Consider the following 12,499-nt stretch of genomic DNA (forward strand, 5'->3'; position numbering starts at 1 on the left):
TGGATCGCAGCGCCCGGGGTACGTACCACCTGTGCAGTGCACCATCCCGCAATCCATCGCTCAGATCTGTGCAGGCGCGCGCGCTCAATCCTGAGCCAGCGATGCATCTGATCCATTCTTGCCCACCACTTCCTGTCCGCACACACGGTCACGACCCTCACCTACGACGCCAACAGCACCTCCGCAGCATTGCCTCTCGACCTTCCACAGACCCCGGCGGCTGGCGACACCGTCACTGTATCGCAGCATCGACAAATATCAACCGCTCCAGCCCCGCAGCCACGACGGTTCCCATCACAGCCCAGCGTTGCCCTCGAGCATCCCGATCAGCGAGCAGCTCGCCGTCACGCGGCGCCACCACATTCTCCTATCGTCCCCTCCATGAGGCCCAACGACGCCCGTCATCCCACAAATCTGACGCACACACACATATAGGACCCCCAATTCCCTGGGCGGTCTCGACACGATGCCTCCAGTCACGGGCTCCCGCTTCCAGAGCGGGCCAGTCCCAATGTATCACAACCAGTTCCCTTCGCATCCCTCACAGTCTCATTCCGCCAGCCACCAACCGCCCTCACTCGCAAACCCAGCCTACCTCACTGCGAATGCCCAGCTGAGCCCATTCGGAGGTGGTGGCTTGGCGTTGGGTGGTGGAATCGGTGCGGCAGGAGCCGCCTTCGGTGTGGGTGATCAGACCGGGTTTGCGAGCCATGCGGCCAGGTCCAGTTTCCAGCATGGAGCTCAGATGCAGCAACAGCAGCAACATCTGCACCAGCAATCACACAGCTTGGGCGGCGAGCGCGGACCACGAGCCGGCGGTGCAGGCAAGGCTCGGATCCGGGACGTATGGAAGCACAACCTGAACGAGGAAATGGCTGTGCTCATGGATCTGGTGCAGGACTATCCCTACATCGCTATGGTAAGGAAGAACCCTCCTGCTGCGGATGGGAGATGAAAGAATCGTCTTGCTAAACCGCGCGTTCCACTTAGGACACCGAATTCCCTGGAATTGTTGGTAGGCCCATGGGCAACTTCCGAGGAAAGAGCGATTACCACTATCAGTGTCTCCGGGTCAATGTGGATCTGCTCAAGGTTATACAGATTGGTATCAGCTTATTCAACGAGAAAGGCGAGACTCCGCCGGAGCGGCCACACCCCTCAGACGGCCACTCGCAGACCAAGAGGCATGGCGCTCCTGTGCCGTTGACCTGGCAGTTCAACTTCAAGTTCTCACTTCAAGACGACATGTTCAACCAGGCATCGATTGACTCATTAAAAGAGGCCGGCATCGACTTCAACGCGCTCGAGCGCGACGGCATCGAGCCAAATAAATTCGCCAGCCTCTTGATTCCTTCTGGTCTCGTCTGCTTTCCACAAATAAAGTGGCTGTCATTCCACGGCGGCTACGACTTTGGCTATCTGACAAAGCTGCTCAACGACGACAAGTTGCCAAAGGATGAGTTCGAGTTTGACAGCATCATGAAGAAGTGGTTCCCCTCGACTTACGATGTCAAACACCTCATGAAATACGCGGTCAAGCTCCATAACAGCGGCCTCGTTACACCCAACCCAGCCTCGACGGAAATCATGCAGAAATTCGAGCAAAAGTCTGGACTGGAAAGCATTGCGGAAGCGCTGAAGATTAAGAGGGTCGGCGCGGCACACCAAGCGGGCTCGGACAGCCTGCTCACGGGCAAGGTCTTCTTCCAACTCCGCGAGCGTATCTACAATGGCGAGATCCCTGACGACCATATCGGTAAGGTCTGGGGCCTTGGCTTCTCTGGTCTGGAGATGCCGATTGCGGCGATACACAATGCTGGTGTAGAGAACACACCCCCGTCGGGGATGAATGGCACGGCGAACGGCGGCCCGAGCACGCCGAACACGGCAAATGCTGGCCTGGCCAGTACGCCAGCAGCACAATCGCATAATACAAATGGCATGACGGGCATGGGACCGATGACGCCGGGCGGCGGCGGCGGCGTGTTTGGCCGCTTCGCTATGAGCTAGAAACCCTCGCTCCCGAACGCTCCAGCATCAAGCGAGCCGTGGACGTGGCCAGAGTCTCCATCCCACATCAGCCCCTATACCAATAGTTATATGTCTATACCACCATCAATGCTACACTCTGCACTTGTAACGATTAAAACGCAGCATCAGTTCCAGCAGGATGTCTGGCAGCGCAAGCAATATCAGAATGAAGACAAACCACATTGAGCCCGCCAATCATGCGAACCCGCTCTGGATATTGCCATTGCTCGATACAATCAATGTCCGTCGTCCCGAAGTTTCCGCACGCAAGCGCCCGCAATGCCACGCAAATCCTCTTCTTTGTAAAACCTCTGGCACAAATCCACAGCACTTGTATCCATGACAATCCAACCCCGAGACACAAACATCCACTTGCACCACGCGAGCGACAAGCTCGCGAGGGTGAAATACTCAACAACCAATCGTTGGCCCCATCGCCACCCAGTGTGCCCCAGAGGGACCAGACCATGGACGTGAAGGACGGCGAGGACAGCAAGGACAGCGACCACCATTTTCATAAACCGCACGCCTACTTTAGAAAGTACCTCTTCCTGGGCTGTCAGTGGTCACTTACCGTTTGGGAACATGTATCAGGCCAAGCAACACCGTCTTGGGCATTTGGCGGCTGACAGGAGCTCTCATGGTTTCTGGTTCCCAACCGTGTCTGCGGGTAATGCCATGTCCTGCATTCAAGTGCTTGTAGTATAACGTTTTGTTGTAACCTGTATATGTGCGGGATTCTGCGATGTTCGTGCGGCAGTTGACGAGGCAGATTTGTCGAAGAAACAGTTGGGCGTTTTTGTTTGTATGCTACCCTTTTTTTTTTGTCATGGCGGTTTGCCATAAGCTTTCCTGTTCCGTGCTTGCGGTGTAGGTTTGCGCTGCGGGGTCTTCCCTAAGGCGTTTCTCAAGGGAATCTGCTGCTCTGTTGTGGTTTCGTTGCGACTTGTTATGCTTTTTTTTTTGGCTTTGGAACCAGGGGGGATCTGTAACTAAACAAGTAGCGTCAAGGCGTGTACCTAAACCGGTGAGTGGACTGGAGGAGCGGGTTTCACGGGGCGAAGTCTCTCTCGCTGATATCCTTAGAAGGCGTTTTTGTAACGCGAATATGAAAGTTTTCCCGGCTTTCTTCTTCCAGCGAGACGTTTGATATTTGTGGCAGGGGGGATTGGGAAAGGGGCGGGAGGACGCGTTTCTGTCGTCATTACATTCCGAGAAGGATATGCTTGTAACCTCTCTGAGCGGGCCGAGCAAAACTTTTTGTGTGTCTAGTGCCTGGCGTGCGTGGATTATTGTATCATTGCGTCCTGCACAAATCAATCAGATCAATCTACATTGCCGAGGATAATGCACTTCTTGGTACAGACACGGTGCCGACTATCGTTTTGGCAATTCTGAAGACTGGGATAGTGGGCAGGGATGGTACCTTTCTACCTTTGGATGTGTTTGGCGGATCTATCGCTCATGTACGACCCGGAATAAAAAAATACAGTGGCATTTGAATGCTTAATCAACTGGACCTATGTACTTGCGTCTGCGCCTGCGTCTGCTGAAATTCGAACCTGGCTTGCGAGCCTCGAGAACAAGATGGGGGTGAGTCAGTTTGGGTAAATATATTTCTGATCTCTGCACTCCCTAACGCCAAAACAAAACGCCAGATTCTTCACCAAAAATTGGAGCCTCAGACAAGATACGGTAGGAAATTCTAGGAAAGGGGGAGACCTCTAGCGAAGGCGCGCACACAGTCAACGTTGTTGACTGGTAACACGACCCTGACGTAGCCCGAATCAAGTAATGTACACCTTCTTGAGCTTGTCGACATCAAACAACTCGCCCGTCCGGAGGTCCTTGATCTGAGTTTCCGGAAGGCCAGCCTTCCTCGCGTACTCCTCGAGCCTTGCTTTCCCATAGGCACGGTCGTTGGGAAGCAGCAGCAAGTCGTGCTCTACATGGCTCTTGCTGTGGAAAGCGTAGGGAACATTGCGGGCCAGCTCATTGAGCTCGGTGCTGCAGATTGGACAGACGCTCGTGGCGAGAGACAGGGAAGTGGCGTGGCTCGGCGGTGCGGCTGTCGACGCTGGGTGGTGTGTGCTGTGACATGCTGGTGTTTTCAGGGCAGACAATCCCGACGACAATGCGACGTGGAGAAGGGGCATCGAAGGTAGAGAGAGGAGGTTGTTGTGCGTTGTGGTGAAAAGGTCGGCAAGGGTCTTCCACCGGTCGTCTGAGTATAGGTCTGCGTATGCTCGTGGGGCGGAGGATGGGCTCACGGCCAGCATGCCGCATGCTCGTAGAACCTCCTTGCGATAAGTGTCCTTGTGCGGCATGAGATACTTGCGGGCATGGTTGAGGGCGTCGCTCGGCCGAGAGCGTGACCTGTTTCGAACGAGTTCGATATATTGTTGGTAGCGAAGCATAAATTCGAGATTGCTCTGTAGCACACAGTATCAGTATTATGTCCAGCAAAGATTTCGCACAGAGATGTCGCTGCCGTAGATGAGACTCACGTTGATCTTGCGCAGCTCTTTCTTGGTGTCACCTGCAGTACACCAGGCGAGAGCCTCCGTCACGCTCCTGTTCAACAGGCTCTTCCTGATCCTGCTCATCTGCTCAAACGTCTCGACATCGGCAAGGAGCTCGATGTTCTTCTCCTCGGCCAGAGCCCTGGCACTGCCGTTGTGGCCGTGGCGCAGAAGGTAGTCAACAAGCAGACGATCAAGACGGGTGCGGCTCCAGACATCGTACTTGACGTCCTCGACGCTGTGGATGCTGTAGAGCTCGGCAAGGTGACGGACTCGGGCCTCCTCGTGACGGTGTAGCCTCTGCTCCTCCTCGGAGAAGGCGAGGAGCTTGCGCTTGACGCCGCGCATGCGGGCGATCATGCTGTCGAGGCTGTTAAGGACATCCTGCTGCGAGGCGCGGCCGTTGACGCAGGCGGTGGCGGTGTCCTTGAGGGCGTTCTTGACGTGGGTGCCTTCCTTTTCAACCTCGTAGTGAGCGAGGCGGAGGTTCTTGCGGAGGAGCTCGTAAGGGAGGCGGAGGAGAGGCTGTTCGAGGAGAAGGTGGTTCTCGTGGTCGAGCTTTGGGGCAGTGTGGTCCGCCATGTTGAACGGCGGGACAGTCGGTGGTGGTGGTGGCGTTGTGTTGGATCATGCATGCAGAGGAGAGCATCGTCAGGCCCGACTGCGAGCGTTGACGTACCGGGACGTCGATCGGAGCTCTGCGGAGCTCAGCTTGCCAGGGTAGGCGCGGAGCCCCACCTGCACCTTCCCCAGAGGGTGCCCAACCGTCAGACCCCTGCACGACCTCCGAGGCTCCGGCTCCGGCTCAAGGCGTCAAGCCGGCCTCGGATGGCGAGTATCGGTTCAAGCTGATAAGACTCATTATGCGTGAGTCTACAGCAGCAGCAATGAACGTGCCCTGCACAGCGCAGCAGAGTTGTTCAATGGCCATGATGAACAGCGAGTCCACACATCAGCACAATAGTCAAGGGGAACCATCCTCAGACGAGAATGGAGCAGCTTATGACTGGGGGAAGGGAGGGGCGGGCAACTACAATAATCCCATACGGCCAACACGACTGCCTAAGGTGAGCACGTATCAACAAGACATTGCGATGGCTTTCGCTGGAAAAACCCTGTGCATGGTAATGGACGCAACGTACACTGGCTTCACCCTCATTCGTGGGGCTGGTCACCGTGCTGGGGTTGACAAGGCCGGGCTCAGAGCTTCAGAAGCGCACCCGGAATATACTTGAGAGCGTAGATAATCGGGCCACGGTACAGCCTCCCTTCAGAAAGGCGCGGAACCCCAAACACGACGATACTTTGCCTATTGTTTGCACCCTCCACGGCACTTGGTTGCGGCCCTGGCAAGCCACACCCGCGGCACAGAGAGCTAGATAAACATAAAGTACCTTAAGTACACTACCATAGGTACTTACTTCAGGTACTTAAGGTGCTTAGTTCATTAGCACGGAGTCATTCAGGCTCCCCCCGGATCCAGCCACCTCAAGATGTAAGCATGCCTGCGCATATGTGTTCACAACCAAGAACCAGCGGATGCACCACTTAGAAGCATCGACTACCGTCTCCAACAGTTCAGAGCGGCTGCCCCAGGACGGGATGGTGTGATGCGCATCGAGCTACCGTCATGTAATCAGCAGGGATGCGCAACCCTGTCTGCAGCATTCCCACAGACGGGCCAACCGGAACAGCCCCCTGACCACCAACAGGATGTGAACAGGACACTACGGCACTTCCTGCAGTCGTCCCGCCAGCCTCAGATTCCAGAACGGGCAGGGTGGTGAGTGTGTGGTGCGTGCTGATAACCCACAGCTTGAACAAGTCTTGTGACTTCTAGAGGTACTTACTCCATGGACATGGATTCCCCCGAGTCTAGCTCAAGAAGCGCTAGGCCTCGTAACGCCTGCTGAGGCTCAAGGACCACACATTCGCAAATCTCACCGGGGACAAGCATGGTTTATGGCCCTTGATGTGGCCGTGCTGCAGCCAAGGCCAATACATTGCCGGGAGCTGCGCAAGCGCTGGCGATCGGTGCACATAAACGCTATCTCCACGCCGAGTTCGTGTCGACTAGGCATCCAGGAATGGGCAAGGAGTTACGCTCTAGCCGCGATGGGCTGAGGGGTCGTCCTTTCATTGCTCTCCGACCATGCACTACTTGCTGATGCAGTTCTCGAAACTGTCTGTTGTGTCCAAGATGAGACATCAAGTGTAACCTCGATCCACTCCAGCTGGGGATGGGTCCCAACTTGCTGGACCTCGTGATCCGGTAGATGGAGGAGCAAGAGCGGGTTGCCGTGTGCTGCACCGCATGACCACCCATTGCGAGGCAAGGCTGGGGATGGGGACAACGCAGCCAGTCGTTCCATCATTGGTGTCTGGTCTGGAAGTGGAAGATGCCCATGGCGTGGGTGTGGTGGGGACGAGGAGACGGCTGTGGCGTCAAGACTCGAGAGCAATAGTTTGGAATGGAGGCACTGTGCGCAAGAGCCAGTCGGAGACGACGGCCACCCGTCCAGGGCACAGATACAGTGTTCTTCTGTATTGCTACTGTGTTCAAGGATCCGTAGATGTTGGAGGCGTGGGACCACGGCCGCCCCTCCCTCCACCAGCGGACCAAAAGCTGGGAGGCACCCAGGCCTGCAACCCACCTCGAGCCTGCCCTCTCAGCTGACCAACCCCGTCTGCTCCATCCCAAAAAACCCGTGACACTCCCGCCTTGTCGTCGTCTGTCGCGAGCGTCCCGTCCCGCGAATACAAGATCGCCTGCTGCCTTCCCGGAACCGACATCTTCGGATCTCGTCCTGATACTCGCTGCCAGATCGCTGGCCTGCTCCCGGTCCTTTTCCCGCGCGCCCTCCCTGCTCTTACCGGTCCACCGACGCGTCCTGGCCGCTCTGATATCCCGGGATCGACTTTGGCTCCGTACCCCGTGAACACGTGAACAGCCCGCCAGATCACCTGATCACATCGTGAGTATTGGCCCAACTCTACTATCGTCCACATCGTTCCCCGCAAGCTCCGTCCATCACGCCCTCCGTCACTGCGCGTTCCACCTATCACCGCTTTGCTGCGGCTCGGTGCACGCCGCATGTTCCCAATAGGCGTCGCATCTGCTCGCAATGCGCGCATGCGCGCACATCTCGTCGTCGCCAGTCATCAACACGCAAGCGCCCTGATGCTGCTGTTCTGGCCGGGCTGGAGACGTGCACCATTACGTCCAGCCACTGCTCTATAATCCCTTGCATTCATTGTGCCCTCTGCTGTCCATCTGGCCCATTGCCGCCCACAACTCGTGAAGTTCACATGGCGCAGTTCATGCACGGCCAGATCACGCTGCGAGTCTGCCACGCTCTACACGGACGGCTCAAAAGTCGCGAGCAAGCCGCCACAACCCACTGGCTCTCTACTTATCGCAAGGCGATGGTGCCACCGGCACGGGGCAGGCCAGATGCAACGCAACAGAACATGTCATGTCACTTTGACGTCTCCTGCGGCGTTCTGAGCTTGTGCCGAGCGGCACTCTGCGAATGCCATTGACGATGAAATAATACTGCAACCTTGAAAGGACACATTTGCTTCTTGACGAATATACGGAGGAGGATATGGATGCTGACCTTCATAGTCCTCGGTGAGGTCGATCTCGGCACAGAACCACTTTCACGCTGGTCGCTTGCACCAGAGCACCTATGATAGCGACAGTCGAGCCTCCGGCCGCACACCGTACCTACGACGTGATGGAAGCCCATAGCTATACCCAAGCAGAGTCACTGCTTGAGCCCCTAACACATATAAATCGAGAGCATCTCGTGGCTATGGCTGCCGATGCGGTCGCTGAGCACACAGACTTCACAAATTCAACACCTACGAGTCCCTCTCAGAAGAGGAAGCGAAGCGGTGCAGACTCCTCACCAGAATCCCGCCGGTCCAAACGCAGTGCTCCGAGCGCCGCGTTGAGCGCCACGGACCCAGCTTCTGCCGCGTACGTCGAGAGTGCCGTCGAGGCTGCTCAGGCAGCTGCACAGGCAGCCAACGTGAACGCCGACTTCAGCGCCCTTCAACAGGCCACTGTAGAGCATCCGGAATCTGCCGATTCTGCCAATGCATCAAGTACAGCAGCTGCGGCATTGGGAACCATGTATCCCTCGATTCACATACCACCGAGCACGGACGAGACGTTTGCTGCCCATCCTGACCCCGAGCCGGACCAGCATGCGGATCCCGCATTCAACGCAAACGAGATAATCCATGCCGATGGCCTACCGAGAAGCAATTCGAGTGCAGCATCGATATCCCAACCATCACCACAGAACGGCGCCAGGCCAAGCCACTCTCCTTACTCTGGTGGCCTCGTGCCCAAACCGGCCGTCGGCTCAGAGGAGTGGCACAAATTGCGGAAGGATAATCATAAAGAAGGTGAGCATGTCGGGATGACCAATCGCAATCCCCCAGAGGTAGTGTGTACTAACTCGTGCATTTCCAGTCGAGCGGAGGCGGCGAGAAACCATCAACGAGGGCATAAACGAGCTGGCCAAGATCGTCCCTGGCTGTGAGAAAAACAAGGGTTCCATCTTGCAGCGCGCAGTGGCCTACATCACGCAGCTGCGGGAGAACGAGGCTCAGAATCTCGAGAAGTGGACACTGGAGAAGCTGCTCACAGAACAGGCCATCGAGGAGCTTAGCTCATCCAACGACAAACTCAAGCAGGAGTGTGAGCGCGTCTACCGAGAGCTGGGCATCTGGAAACAGGTTGCCCAGAACGCCGGCCTACAGCCCCCACAGCATAAAGAGGACAACGCTAGCAACTAATACGTGGTAGTCGGAGAGCTGGCATGCCTGTGGTTTTCCTATTTGGCGGTTTGCGGTTGATTTTCGGTTACCATTATACCCCGGCACGCGTTTCAGCAACGGTTGCCATTAATGTTTGGAAGGTTCACGGACTGATTTGTTTTGGGAGTTGGTTTTGGGCGGAGCGCACGTCAAGTTGCGCGTGGTCATAAGATTCGGTCCAAGCATGACGGCAAGGAGGAGGCCTTGCTAGACTGGTCGGAATAGCATGACGCGTAGCTCAAGCCACCATGGACAATGAAGTCTCTTGAGGCACGGGCATAGGGTTCCACATATGTGCTGTGAACGCATCTCGACCGTGATATGCCGAGCCATCGTCAAGTCGACGTACATTGAACTCTCAGTGAGGGTGGTATGCATGCGACCCACACTGGATGGGCGGCTGCTGGGCTGGACAGGGCTCCACGCCGGGGCTTGCAGATGACTGCAGGATTGGGCTGCCGTTGCAGACAAGACGAGATTCATCCTGTGCCTCTGCCCTGGCCGGGCGGCCGGACTACACGTGTCCAGTCACACGAGCGAGCGTGAGCAGGCGGTGGCATGTCTCGGGCAGCAAGACTCAGACAGGGACTGCGGAAGGGGGCACAGAGAGGGAAGAAGAGCATTGGCTGCTGTTCTGGCAGAGGAAGTGGGGATCGCGAACGCGGCCCGCTCGACAAGGTCAGACATTGCCATTGCGGCTGCTGCCTGGCTACCTGGAAAATACATGGATGGAGTAGCCATGTTCTAGATGCAGGCGGGTGTAGCGTTGCGCAGGCGTGGATGATGAGACGACAAGAGATGCAACTGGTCACGGCCCTGGCCTGGCCTGGGCTAGCCGGTCCTCCCGTCACACCACCGCGCGATTCGTCACTTCCATTTTTTTTCTTTGGGCCCCTCGTGGCCTCCCCCTCCTCCCCACTCTTCCCACGACTTGCACAGTCTGTCTCCCAGTCCTCATTCCCACCACAACCACCATCGCCATTGCACAACCGCAAACCCCGTCTTCGCCAGTTCACGGCAAACCTCCGCAACCCGTCTTACCGCGTTGCTTGTTGCAGACAACAACAGGCTTCGTCCTTGAGACCCTTACGCTCCAGCACCCGCCACTCCCCGCACAAGCACATCATCGTGTCGGCCCTCGCCATTGTTCGCCTTCCTCTTCAACAGTCTCCGGACTCTGAACGACCCTCCCACATACTCGGCCAGATCACACTGCTGTTTATGTATCTTTACGACCAGTCCGCTGTGCTTAGACACCTCCCCCCATTGACGCTTCAGTCATTTCGCATACCGCGGAAACCTTCCAGTCCTAACATCAGTTCCATCGGTTGAACAACGTCGCGAGCATCTCGTCTTCGAGTTCATGCATTCCAACGCCCGTCATATTCCTATAGCTTCCTCTATGTTCTCCGAGAACCATCCTCTCTACTGACGCCCTGGCCCGCCTGTCCCATCACGCCCAAGCAAATCCCTCCGCCGCAGCCTATCCTGCCCAGCTCACTCTTGCCTGCTGAGCCCTCGTCCTCTACATACCAAGAGCCCGCCTCTCAATCTGCGCTAAAGCAGTCAGCCAGACCAGCACACGTACCACGCATATTCTGAGCCAGTCGGAAATCACCAATACCGCAATCATGGCTACCGTCAACGTTCGTCGCGATGTCACCGACGCCTTCTACCGTTACAAGATGGAGAAGCTCCAGACCAAGATCGAAGGCAAAGGCAACGGCATCAAGACCGTCGTCGTCAACCTTAGCAGCGTCGCTCAGTCTCTGGCCCGCCCTCCCAACTATGTCATCAAGTACTTCGGATTTGAGCTTGGTGCCCAGACCAACATGGACCCCGCCGATGACCGTTGGATCATCAACGGTGCCCATGATGCACCCAAGCTTCAAGACTACCTCGACGGCTTCATCAACAAGTTTGTTCTCTGCCGCAAGTGCAAGAACCCCGAGACCGACGTCAACATCAAAGACGGCACCATTATTCTCGACTGCAAGGCCTGTGGCCAGCGCACTGATGTCGACCTTCGCCACAAGCTGAGCGGCTTCATCATCAAGAACCAGCCCTCCAAGAAAGGTGGCAAGAAGGACAAGGCCGAGCGCAAGGCTGCTCGCAAGGCGAAGCAGCAGGCCCTCCAGAACGGCGGCAAGGAGAATGGTGACGGCAGCGGCGGCGACGAGGGTTCCGAGAACGGCTCCAACGAGAACGGCGGCAAGAACGATGACGACGAGGAAGAGGATGCTGGTAGCGACGACGAGTTCACTCGCAAGATCAATGCTGCGGCCCAGGAGATTGATGGCCCCACCGAGGTTAAGGATGACGAGTGGGCGGTTGACATGTCCGAGGAGGCCGTCAAGGCACGTCAGAGCCAGCTCCCTGGCGAGTTCCGCAAGAAGCTGGTTCTCGGCAGCGCCGGTGCTGAGGATGAGGATGAGGACGGCGAGGGAGGTGGCAACACTGTCTACGACACCCTTGGTGACTGGATCATTGAGGAAGCCAAGACCAAGGGGGGTGTCGACAATGTTGACGATGTCGACGTCTACGTCAAGGCAAAGGAACTGGGCATTGAGGGCAAGCACCGCACGCTCTTGGTTCTCGTCCAGACTTTGTTTGATCAGAACGTTGTTGCTCAGCTTCCCAAGCGTGCTGGCCTTCTCAAGCAGGTTTGTCAAGTCTCCACGATCAAATCCAAAAAACCCATTGAGAATAAAACCCCTAACATACTGAATGCAGGTCATCTCTTCGGAGCGTCACCAGAAGGCCCTCCTTGGCGGTATTGAGCGTCTGCTCGCCCACTTGGGCAAGGACGAGCCAGAGTTCCTTACTAGCGACAAGGTCGTCAAGATCCTTCACCAGGTCTATGACAAGGATCTTGCAGAGGAGGAGATCATCACCAAGTGGGGCACCAAGGGCAGTAAGAAGTACACTGACCCCGCGACCAACAAGAAGATCCGCACCGCCGCCAAGCCCTTCATCACCTGGCTTGAGGAGGCCGAGGAGGACGATTCGGATGACGAGTAGTTTGCTCTTCGTGCTGGATTCGCCCACTCATGAAATTGTTCATGTTCTTGCTCGATAACGGTTACGTCTGATTTGTACTCCTCACGCTCATG

General features: G+C 56.5%; 5 protein-coding genes across 5 annotated transcripts; 4 read left to right on the forward strand and 1 right to left on the reverse strand.

Annotated features, from left to right (window-relative positions):
* Positions 1-511: 511 nt before the first annotated feature.
* B0I36DRAFT_345820 (ribonuclease H-like domain-containing protein) lies at positions 512-2,010 on the forward strand (the record flags this gene model as incomplete). Its single annotated transcript, XM_046156396.1, has 2 exons — positions 512-919; positions 991-2,010. The coding sequence occupies 2 exons, from the start codon at positions 512-514 to the stop codon at positions 2,008-2,010; spliced, it is 1,428 nt and encodes a 475-aa protein (XP_046016868.1).
* A 1,808-nt stretch (positions 2,011-3,818) lies between these two features.
* Positions 3,819-5,135, reverse strand: B0I36DRAFT_359402 (CTLH/CRA C-terminal to lish motif domain-containing protein; the record flags this gene model as incomplete). Its single annotated transcript, XM_046158121.1, has 2 exons — positions 3,819-4,463; positions 4,539-5,135. The coding sequence occupies 2 exons, from the start codon at positions 5,133-5,135 to the stop codon at positions 3,819-3,821; spliced, it is 1,242 nt and encodes a 413-aa protein (XP_046016869.1).
* A 2,313-nt stretch (positions 5,136-7,448) lies between these two features.
* Positions 7,449-8,246, forward strand: B0I36DRAFT_314734 (uncharacterized protein). Its single transcript, XM_046152806.1, has one exon. It carries the CDS (start codon positions 7,863-7,865, stop codon positions 8,094-8,096), a length of 234 nt encoding a protein of 77 aa, XP_046016870.1. The 5' UTR covers positions 7,449-7,862; the 3' UTR covers positions 8,097-8,246.
* Positions 8,247-8,371: 125 nt separating this feature from the next.
* On the forward strand, positions 8,372-9,365 carry B0I36DRAFT_345822 (uncharacterized protein; the record flags this gene model as incomplete). The annotated part of the gene is made up of 2 exons (XM_046156397.1): positions 8,372-8,972; positions 9,040-9,365. 2 exons carry the CDS (start codon positions 8,372-8,374, stop codon positions 9,363-9,365), a joined length of 927 nt encoding a protein of 308 aa, XP_046016871.1.
* A 1,652-nt stretch (positions 9,366-11,017) lies between these two features.
* B0I36DRAFT_236537 (domain found in IF2B/IF5-domain-containing protein) lies at positions 11,018-12,407 on the forward strand (the record flags this gene model as incomplete). Its single annotated transcript, XM_046149474.1, has 3 exons — positions 11,018-11,543; positions 11,622-12,049; positions 12,120-12,407. 3 exons carry the CDS (start codon positions 11,018-11,020, stop codon positions 12,405-12,407), a joined length of 1,242 nt encoding a protein of 413 aa, XP_046016872.1.
* Between the last annotated feature and the right edge of the window lie 92 nt (positions 12,408-12,499).

Source organism: Microdochium trichocladiopsis (assembly GCF_020744255.1).
Source record: "Microdochium trichocladiopsis strain MPI-CAGE-CH-0230 chromosome Unknown B0I36scaffold_2, whole genome shotgun sequence".
NCBI classification, from domain to species: Eukaryota; Fungi; Ascomycota; class Sordariomycetes; order Xylariales; family Microdochiaceae; genus Microdochium; species Microdochium trichocladiopsis.

Excerpts from the sequence above, each read along its gene's own strand:
- B0I36DRAFT_314734 (XM_046152806.1), top strand. The coding sequence starts at position 7,863 with ATGGCGCAGTTCATGCACGGCCAGATCACGCTGCGAGTCTGCCACGCT.